The 9,868-nt window shown below is 48.8% G+C and overlaps 1 protein-coding gene across 2 annotated transcripts; it reads right to left on the reverse strand.

The window, feature by feature from the left end:
• Window positions 1-902: 902 nt before the first annotated feature.
• Window positions 903-9,190, reverse strand: GRP (gastrin releasing peptide). Of its 2 annotated transcripts, none has more exons than XM_075932603.1 (3): window positions 8,785-9,190; window positions 5,698-5,967; window positions 903-1,744 (listed from the first exon to the last, which is right to left on the reverse strand). In XM_075932603.1, exons 1-3 carry the CDS (start codon window positions 8,954-8,956, stop codon window positions 1,656-1,658), a joined length of 531 nt encoding a protein of 176 aa, XP_075788718.1. In that variant the 5' UTR covers window positions 8,957-9,190; the 3' UTR covers window positions 903-1,655. The 2 variants fall into 2 exon arrangements, with proteins under 2 accessions (XP_075788718.1, XP_075788719.1); XM_075932604.1 differs by having other exon boundaries at window positions 1,006-1,744; window positions 5,717-5,967; window positions 8,785-9,184.
• Window positions 9,191-9,868: the final 678 nt, after the last annotated feature.

The raw sequence follows: 9,868 nt of genomic DNA on the forward strand, positions 1-9,868 counted from the left end.
ATTGTTCTCCTTGGCCTCAGATGATAGGGCAAGAAGCAATGGGCTTAAATTGCAGCAAGGGAGGTTTAGGTTGGACATTAGGAAAAACTTCCTGTCCGGATGGTGAAACACTGGAATAAATTGCCTAGGGAGGTTGTGGAATCTCCATCTATGGAGCTATTTAAGAGCAGATTCGACAGACATCTGTCAGGGATGATATAGACCATGCTTGGTCCTGCCATGGGGGCAGGGGGCTGGACTTGATGATCTTTTCAAGACTCTTCCAGTTCTAGTGTTCTATGATCCTATATGTCTATGATTTTGTGTGTTCCAGCCCCACAGGAGAATGGTGGGTGGCAGAGCTAGAGCATTAGTGCAGGATCCCTAATGCTTGGGTGGGGCCCCAAGCCTTGGGGGGCCAGATCCAGGCAAGTTGGAGGGCCGCATCCAGCCCCTGGGGCTTAGTGTCCCCACCCCTGGTTTAGGGCCTCGGCATGTCTTAATCCAGCCCTGATTAAAACAACATGGAACTTCACTTTGAATGGAGAACCTTACCCCATCCTCATTTGTGTGTGATACCCTGCTTCCCCTCCACATTCCACTCTGTAGACCCACTGGAAATGTCATTTGTTTGTCACACAGGAGAATATAGGGTCTTAGACTGTCTAGGTGGATAAGTGCTTAGACTGGGTGGATAAGTGCTTAGACTGTCTGGGTGGCAGAAATACCTATGTTTGGGTCTTTCACATCTATGTAAGACTATCTGGCTCTCAGTTCATTGAAAACACACTCTTAGGCTCCGTCTACGCGGTCAGGTTTTTTGAGGAAGAGGAAATGCAAATGAAGCGCTCATTAGCATTTCTCGCACTCTCATTTGCATAGTCTCTTTCGTTCCTTTTTGCAGAAGAGGTTTTTGTGGGGAAAAAAACTGCAGTGTAGACGGGGCCATTTTGCACAAAATACCCTTTTGTGCAAGAACCTTATTCCTCAAAATAAGGAATAAGGGTTGTTGTGCAAAAGAGGTTTTTTGTACAAAATGGCCCCGTCTACACTGTGTTTTTTTCCGCAAAAACCTCTTCTGCAAAAAGGATCGAAAAAGACTATGCAAATGAGAGTGCGAGAAATGCTAATGAGCACTTCATTTGCATTTTCTCTTCCGCAAAAACCTGACAGTGTAGACGGAGCCTTAGGGTCAATGAAACAGATGGACAGATCCTGACTGGTATAAATCAGTATAGCTCCATGGGATTCAGTTAATTTATACAGCTGTGGATCTTGTCTTATAAGTAATGAATTTCCCCATTGCTTATTTGTTACTGTCTGTAGCACAGCCAGTGGGCGTTCTGTAACTCAGATAAAAGCAGAAAATTGGCCTTTGTTATTATTTATTGTGAATGTTGAAATGTCATGTAGTTTTAACCTAGGGATGAACTGGTTAGAGAGGGAAGTCAGATAACTGGAAGATCCTTCCTGGACAATTATTTACATCAAAGCAGTGAAAAGGAGAAAATGCAGCTTGGAGGGGAAAAAAAGAGAAGAGTTTAGTCAATGCAGTAACATACAAGAATACAAGTGTTTAAGTATTTTACACAAAAGTAATCTTGTTTACACACAAGAAACCTTGTTGATTATCTGTTACAATTAAGTGTTTGTGAAACATAAGTCTCTTAAGGATACTATTCTATTTCTTCGAGGTTGGAAGATTGTCGCTTCAACTTGGAGTGCTTTCTTTCATATTCATAACTTGAAGCAGATACTCCATCATCTAATAAAGAAAAGTAAATAATACTTACAGAACAGACTTTCAAAAGTCACATGCTGACGCAATAAGCCTTACCTATAAGGCTACGTCTACACTGGCAGCTTCTTGTGCAAGAACTATTTTGCGGAAGAGTTCTTGTGCAAAAAGTCTTCCACAAGAGTGCAAGAGATGTGCTTTTGCCCAAGAGCATCTATGGCAGTGTGGACGCTCTTTTGCGCAAGAAAGCTCTGATGGCCATTTTAGCCATAGGGGTTTCTTGTGCAAGAAATTCATGTTGCCGGTCTACATTGCCCTCTTGTGCAAGAGCTCTTGCGCAAGGAGGCTTATTCCTTGTGGGGAGAGGAATAACTCTTCCGGAAGAAGCCCTATTTTCTGACGCTAGACTGTAAATTTACTTGCGCAAGAACGCGCATGCAGTGTAGTTTTTGTGCAAGAACAGCTGTTCTTGAGCAAGACAACACCAGTGTAGACATAGGTAATTGTTCACTGCATCTATTCCATACAACAAATACATTTCTAATACTTGCTCCCAATGTTAGCTTGATAAATGATAACCAAGGTCCAACAAAGTGTTATGCAGAATTATAATTCTATTTATATAACCTCAAATTAATGTTGGAAAGTGAGTTCATTTTTAGAATTTACTTTTGGATTACACTTGCGACAACTTGCAAGAGCAAAGCCTTAGAACAACAAACAAAGCAATTGCTACAGATTAGTTTTGGCTTGGTGTTGATTTGCCTGTTGTGAAATTAACTAAGTCAGAAAAACTTGACAGTAAAATAAAAATCAAACCCTTGGAGGAATGATGAACAAGGCTGAATTGTTAGGACATGACATTCAAGATCATAAAAATGAAGAACATGCATAGTAGATTCCCTGACCTGACAGTCACAATATGAGAAGAAGGAGGCAACAATAGGAATAGAGAAATAATTGTGCTTGGAACACAATAATAGCAATGGGAGATTTCAGCTACAAGGACAGAAAACAAGACTGTACAAATCAAGCAGCAGAGGCCTGATTCTAGTATATGAGCCAGACATGAACCCAGAGCAACCTTCTGCTTCTTGTTTTTAAACTCTAGATATATTTAAAAAAATCCAAATTAAAAGTAACATTTAAATATATATAGGGAACAATGAAATTACTATGTGTACGCTATGGCTTTCTGCCTTTAATAATCCTGCAAATCTATGCTCATGCTATACATGTTAATTTAAAATGTAATCTCAAGATTGCCATCCACACTTTCTTATGGAATAAACTTACAAAATTTAATGGGATGAAACTAATGAAGTTCTTTAGAAAATGCTCTATCACCAATAGACAGCCATTGAGTTACAAATAATTGGAACCCATTCAAAGGCCTATGTTCATTTGGCTTCTTTACTCATTTGTATGTTGTATTCCTTCCCCCACCATATGTCTGTCTTTGGAGGGTAAGTTTTTCAAGTAGAAGACTGTATCATTTATGTTTGGAAAATGCCTCGTACATTGTGGACATCAATAAAATAATAATGCATCTTTATAGGGAAAAAGCCTAACTAAATTCCACGTGTTATCATACCTGACAGAAGTAAATTTAGCAATATGGTCTTAGAACATAAGAACAGCCATATTGAGTCAGACCAAAGGTCCATCTAGCCCAGTACCCTGTCTTCTGGCAGTGGCCAATGCCAGATGCCCCAGAGGGAGTGAACAGAACAGGTAATCATCAAGTGATCCCTCTCCTGTCACGCATTTGCAGCCTCTGACAAACAGAGGCTAGGGACACCATTTCTACCCATCCTGGCTGTTATTATATTGTGCAGTTTTCCATTCCTAGCACAAAATATCCAAAGCGTGTTGCTTACTATATTTTAACTTCATACAGTAAGGCTGCGTCTAGACGGGCAAGTTTTTCTGCAAAAGCACGTGCTTTTGCGGAAAAACTTGCCAGCTGTCTACACTGGCAGCTTGAATTTCCACAAGAACACTGACGATCTAATGTAAGATTGTCAGTGTTCTTGCGGAAATGCTATGCTGCTTCAGTTCGGGCAAAAGCCCTCTGGCGCAAATGGCGATCGGGGCTTTCTTGGGCAAAACCGCGTCTAGATTGGCATCGACGCATTTCCGCAAAAAGTGCTTTTGTGGAAAAGCGTTTGTGCCAAACTAGACGCTCTTTTCCGCAAATGCTTTTAACAGAAAAACTTTTCTGTTAAAAGCATTTGCGGAAAATCATGTCAGTCTAGACATAGCCTAAGATTCTTCCCATCCCAGTAAAACATGTTTATGTGTATATTCAGTAGGTGGCAGTGCATGGTGATGCATACTTGGATGGACCTTTGTGATGCTAACATCTGCACAAGCACATATGCAATCTACCCATTCCCTTTCTGAATCTAGCCCCAAATTCCCATTTTGCGCTAAAGTGAAATTTGTTTTGAATGGCAGCAGGTAGGTCATAATATTAGATGATGGAAATAATATCAAGTGATACAGATGGCCACTCATGAAGTTCAAATATATGAAAGAGGAATACTGACAATTTAACTAAATCAGCTTGCTAATGACAAGCAGACTGGGCAATAGTTAGGGATATCTAGTTTGTGTTTTTAAAAATACAAAACCACTGAGGTTGACCATAGGTCCCCTATATAATCATCATGTGATCCAATTGTTATCATCCTTAATTTTCCTCCCTGGTGGTTCCCTCCAATTATTTGCACAGGTTTTCAGAGTGCATTGTGAACTCTTAAGTGCAGGAACTACATCTTGTTGTGTGTTTGTATAGCATTTGGCAATGACTGGGACACATGTATAATACAGGCAGTCCCCGGGGTTACGTACAAGATAGGGACTGTAGGTTTGTTCTTAAGTTGAATCTGTATGTAAGTCGGAACTGGCGTCCAGATTCAGCCGCTGCTGAAACTGATCAGTTTCAACAGCGGCTGAATCTGGAGGCCAGTTCTGACTTACATACAGATTCAACTTAAGAACCCCAGGCGTCCCCAAGTCAGCTGCTGCTGAAACTGATCAGTGGCTGATTCCAGGAAGCCGGGGGCAGAGCAACTCTGCCTCGGGCTTCCTGTAGTCAGCCGCTGATCAGTTTCAGCAGCGGCTGACTTGGGGACACCTGGGGCAGAGCAGCTGGGGTGCTGCTCGGTTGCTCCAGTAGCGCCGCTTCTCGGCGCTACTGGAGCAACCCAGCAGCACCCCAGCTGCTCTGCCCCAGGTGTCCCCAAGTCAGCCGCTGCTGAAACTGACCAGCAGCGGCTGAATCAGGACGCCTGGAGCAGAGCAGCTGGGGTGCTGCCAGGTTGGTCCAGTAGCGCCGAGGAGCGGCACTGCGGGACCAACCCAGCAGTGCTCCAGCTGCTCTATCCCAGGCGTCGTGGGCAGAAAAGCCTGGTCTGCTGGGAGGGAGGGGGCACTAGCTGCGCCCGCCCCCCCCCAGCAGACCAGGGAGACGGGGAGCAAAGCCTCGGAGGACACCCGCAGCGGGACAGCCGCAGCGCGCCTGGGCTGTCCCGCTGCGGGTGTCCTCCGAGGCTTTTCTCCCCGTCTCCCTGGTCTGACCAGCAGACCAGGGAGACGGGGAGCAGCTTTTCTCGCCCCGGAGGACGCGGGCGGTGGGTGTCCCGCCGCTCCCGTCCTCCGGGGCGAGAAAAGCCCCGTTCGTAACTGCGGATCCGACATAACTCGGGGACTGCCTGTACAGATAAATCACAGTACTAGAAAAAATATTCACATCAAGTATTTTTCATCCAAACCATAGGCTGAAATTTACAAAATATTTGCTGAGCTGTTTTAATAAGTACATTCATAAAAGGTATAATCTATTCAATGACAATACTGGTCAGGAATAAGGGATACATTCACTGACTTAGCTGGTCATTACAAATTGTTCCACCAGCTCTACCAATAACCCCAGAGTTAGGAACTAATTTGTCTTAAATTTATATTTACAGTACCTTCTTGTTTTAAACTTACATCTTTCAAACTGCTGTCATCATCTGTCTCCCAAGTGTTCTTGGTATACCATGGAAGCTCTTCCCTTAGGATCTGAGCACTTCTGTTTTCATTCCCTTCCAACAGCCGTAGCAAATTCTTCAATGTTTCTTCCCATTGCAGGTAATCTCCCAGCTGCTTGGCATTTTCAGGTAATGCTGAAAATGGGATCTTATTTTCTTCTTCATAAACATAGGGGAAATCTCCGGTGCTCTTTTTCCCCATTAAATGTCCTATAAGAACAATCAGAATATCATGACATTAACCAAACATTAATTAGAGTGTGAATGTCCAAAGCCACATTCTGATTGGACAGTGAAGGCTTTGGGGCAAATGTCACACCAACTCCCATTGTGGCACAGCTGAGACATTCACACAAAAAGTCCCTATGCTCATTATATGAAATGGGTGGGGACATACTGATGAGAACACAAATATAATAAGGCACCAGGGAGGGGTGAGGAGAATTAAAGAGAGGCAGCTGAAAGCAGGCTTGAAGAGCTGAAGGAGAGGGTTAATGTTTTAATTCCTTTCCTCACACCCAAGCTGCCATTTCAGCAGCAGAACATGGCTCTTCCTACCATGTTAAACTGCAGTTGTTAGGGCAAAAAGCTAAACTTCAGTTTTCTAGGTTTCATGTCCATGACACTGGCTGTGGTCCACAAACTGCAGGCAAGACTCTACTGCAAAAGAGAAATGCTGGGGGCAACAACACTGACTTCTGAAATGAATGGAGGGGAAGTCAGGACTCTGCTTTAGGAAATAATAATTTGAGTAAGTATTAATTGAGGCTTATCGCCCCTTGGATCTCACTCTCTGAGGGTACGTCTACACTACAGCATAAAGTCGAATTAAGACATGCAACTTCAGCTACATTAATTGCGTAGCTGAAGTCGAAGTTCCTTAACTAGACTTGTGTCTGTCCACGCTGCAGGAAATTGATTCCTTTAGACTTCCCTTACTCCTCATGGAAGCAGGACTACTAGCATCTCCCGGAGTGCCCCCCTCAGTTCGAATTAGCGTGTATTCACTAGATCCTCTAATTTGAACCCTGGAAGATCAACAGCGGAAGCTTTGATCTTCTCTGTAATGGAGACATACCCAGGGATACATTTATCTGAGCACTCTGCAAACTTTCGATTCCCTTTGAACTTTGCAAAGATGCATTAGCAGCTCTGTGGTCACACCCCTTGCTTGTGGGCTGGAGTAGTGTTTTGCTCCCGTCCCTGTCCTCCCCTGCCATGGCTGATAATGTGATGTAGAGCTCTGTGGCCATTGGTCAGGAGAAGCAGAGGAAAGGAAACAATTCTGTCCATTAAAGCCAACAGTGTAAATACACAGAGAGGCCTACAAACCAACACTGCACAATGGAGCAGAATGCCCATGCTAGTGGGGCTAAGAGAAGCAGGTTGCTTGTGGGAACCCAGTATCTAGCTGGACATTTGCCCACTTCCAAATTAAACTACACCCCCCTCCAGAGCAACACAAAAGAGCAGGACCATGGTGATCAGTGACTGAAGCCAGCTCCTCTTGCCTTGCAGAAGAGCTCTGGGGAGCCCAAAACCAGGAGTTGGGCCAATAAAAACTATTCTCTCACCCACCTGGTCTTTCTAGTAAGAAGGACTGTTCCATCAACCTAATGTATTGGAATCCTTTATAGTTATACCTTTCTCTGGCTCCCTGTCCGACAGAGGGTCTGGTCTGATGGATCTCAGACACCTCCTGACAAACATTCCCATGAGAGGATGGGAATCTCCTCACTTGCTACCTCCACTCACCTCAACTGCTCTGATGAAAGCCAGTTTAAGACTGATTATTATTAATTACCCTTGTGACCAAAAGCCCCACTCATGGACTGGAGCACAGACTACAAAGGTCGTCTCTGCTGGCTCTAGGCCCCTGGTGTCCAGCTGGTTCTGTGGCTACTGCTATAGTGAACTAGCCACACTCAACCAGCCCAATAGCCACATGTGGCTAATGTCTTGCGTATTCAATACTACAGCACTGGGTGCTGTGCCAGAATAGAGGAGATCTGTGGGGCAAGCAGCAGCTGCTGAGCCTTATCCAGCCATGTCCTTTGACAGGCTTGTTTTAGGGATGAGCAGCTGCTCTCCAGGGCATCACAGGTGAGGTGCTGGAATTAGAGACAAGGGCGGGATGCTGCTGCACCCACTGACTTGAGGTGGTTTCCCTCATATCCAGGGTTTACAGTTTGGTTCACTGGCTCCCAGCGCCCCCACAAGACAAATTGTTCCAGCTCCCCTGATCCCGGGAACAACCTGCTTAGCGGCCCCTTGGGGTCCGAGGGAGCGCTACCTTGGACTTCACTGGGAAGCGAGTGCCATTAACGCAAGCCCAAGGGCTGAAAGGTAGTAGGCTCGCTTGGCTGTGGCGAGTTGCTTTCGAGCTCAGCTGTCGCGTGTGCCAATCGCAAACGTGTGTTTTCTCACCCACCACTAGTTGCGCCCCGGGGACACCGCTCAGCGCCGCGGAGACAGAGCTCCTCAGCCTCGCCCGGGACCTGTCTCGGGGCTCATTAGCGCGGTTACTTGAAAGCCCTTTAAACCCCCGAGTCGCCCAAGAGAGCACCTAGTCACGCCACCTGCTTTGGCCAGGGAAGACTCACTCCCCCGCCGCACGCACAAAGCCAGGCGCTTCCTGGCCGCCGTGTCTAACACGCCCGCAGACCGGGACACCCGGGGCTGGCGTGCTCGGGGACTGAGGCTTGGACCTCAAGCCATACATCGCCGCCTGGGAGCAGCCCGTGTGCTCCCTCCCGGAGACTTTCCGAGGCTCAGGACCCGAGGGCGCAGCTGCCAGGAGCGCGGGAGAGGGGCCGGGGCGAGCGGTGGGATCGGGTGGGCAGTGGCACATGGAGGCGAGGCGGACAGACAGACGCTCGGGCAGGCAGACAGGCGGATGCTGTACGCGGACGGGAAACTAGCTCGTCCAAAGTTTCTAGCGGGACCACGAAGCGCGGCAGCGCCTGGAGAAAAGCCTCCCCCACCCCCGGCCAATGCGCCAGCTCCCTGCGCGGCTCAGACACTTACCCACCGCCCAGTGGCTGCCCCGGGGGTAGATCTTGGCCAGCGGGGAGGCGCCGCCGCTGGACGGCAAGGGAGCCGCGGCGCCCCCGTGCGCCCCCAGCAGCACCAGGGCGAAGAGGCCGAGCGAGAGGAGGGAGCGGGGCTTCGCGAGCAGGAGGAATTCGCAGCTCCCCATGGTGCGCGCTGCCCGGGCGGGACGGTCCCTGCTGCTGCAGCCGCTGCGACGCCGGATCCGGGCAGGAGGGAGGGAATCCGCGGCTCCGGGTCTGCGGGGCCAGGCGCTGCTGCCGCCTCTGCTGCTGCAGCCACAGCCCGCCCGGATTTATAAGGAAGCGGGAGGACACCTCGCGCCTCCCCCAAGGTGGCTCTGGGAGCGCGGGGGCTGCGGAGCGCTCAGCCCAGCCTCCCACCCACCGCCCAGCCCGCCCCGTCCAGCCCGGCTCCCTGCTGCGGGAGAAGGAGGGAGAGGCTGGGCGGCGAAGACCGTCAGAGCCCTCCCGGGCCCCTGCCTGCTTGGGCGGGAAGGGAGGGGGAGAGGGACTCGGGATTCTCCTTCCACGTGGGCCAAGCCCCAGACCCGCATCCTCTGCGTGCCGGTGGGGAGAGTGTTACAGCGCGCCAGGGCTCCCCTTTATCCGACCCTGGGGAGCCGCATTGTTACTGGGGTGCCCCTGTCTCAAATCCCTATATCCCCGTCTGTGGAGAGTCGCTGTGTTACTGGGGCACCTCCATCAAACTTCCCCCCCCCCCCACCTCCGCGTGTACGGAGAGCCGCGGTGTTACTGGGGGGGGGGTGCCCCATCAAACACCCCCATATCCGCGTGTATGGGGAGCCGCGGTGTTACTGGGGGGGTGCCCCATCAAACACCCCCATATCCGCGTTTATGGGGAGCCGCGGTGTTACTGGGGGGTGCCCCATCAAATACCCCCATATCCGCGTGTATGGGGAGCCGCGGTGTTACTGGGAGTGTACCCCATCAAATACCCGCATATCCGCGTTTATGGGGAGCCGCGGAGTTACTGGGGGGGTGCCCCATCAAATACCCCCATATCCGCGTGTATGGGGAGCCGCGGTGTTACTGGGGGC

Source organism: Pelodiscus sinensis, chromosome 6, assembly GCF_049634645.1.
Source record: "Pelodiscus sinensis isolate JC-2024 chromosome 6, ASM4963464v1, whole genome shotgun sequence".
Taxonomy (NCBI): Eukaryota; Metazoa; Chordata; order Testudines; family Trionychidae; genus Pelodiscus; species Pelodiscus sinensis.

What these genes read in the sequence shown, in the direction of transcription:
- GRP (XM_075932603.1), bottom strand. Translation starts at nt 8,956, where the DNA reads ATGGGGAGCTGCGAATTCCTCCTGCTCGCGAAGCCCCGCTCCCTCCTC. An exon ending in GGGCAGCCACTGGGCGGTGG is followed by an intron (nt 5,968 to 8,784) that starts GTAAGTGTCTGA and finishes TTGTTCTTATAG; the next exon opens with GACATTTAATGGGGAAAAAG. An exon ending in TGTAAGTTTAAAACAAGAAG is followed by an intron (nt 1,745 to 5,697) that starts GTACTGTAAATA and finishes TTTCTTTATTAG; the next exon opens with ATGATGGAGTATCTGCTTCA.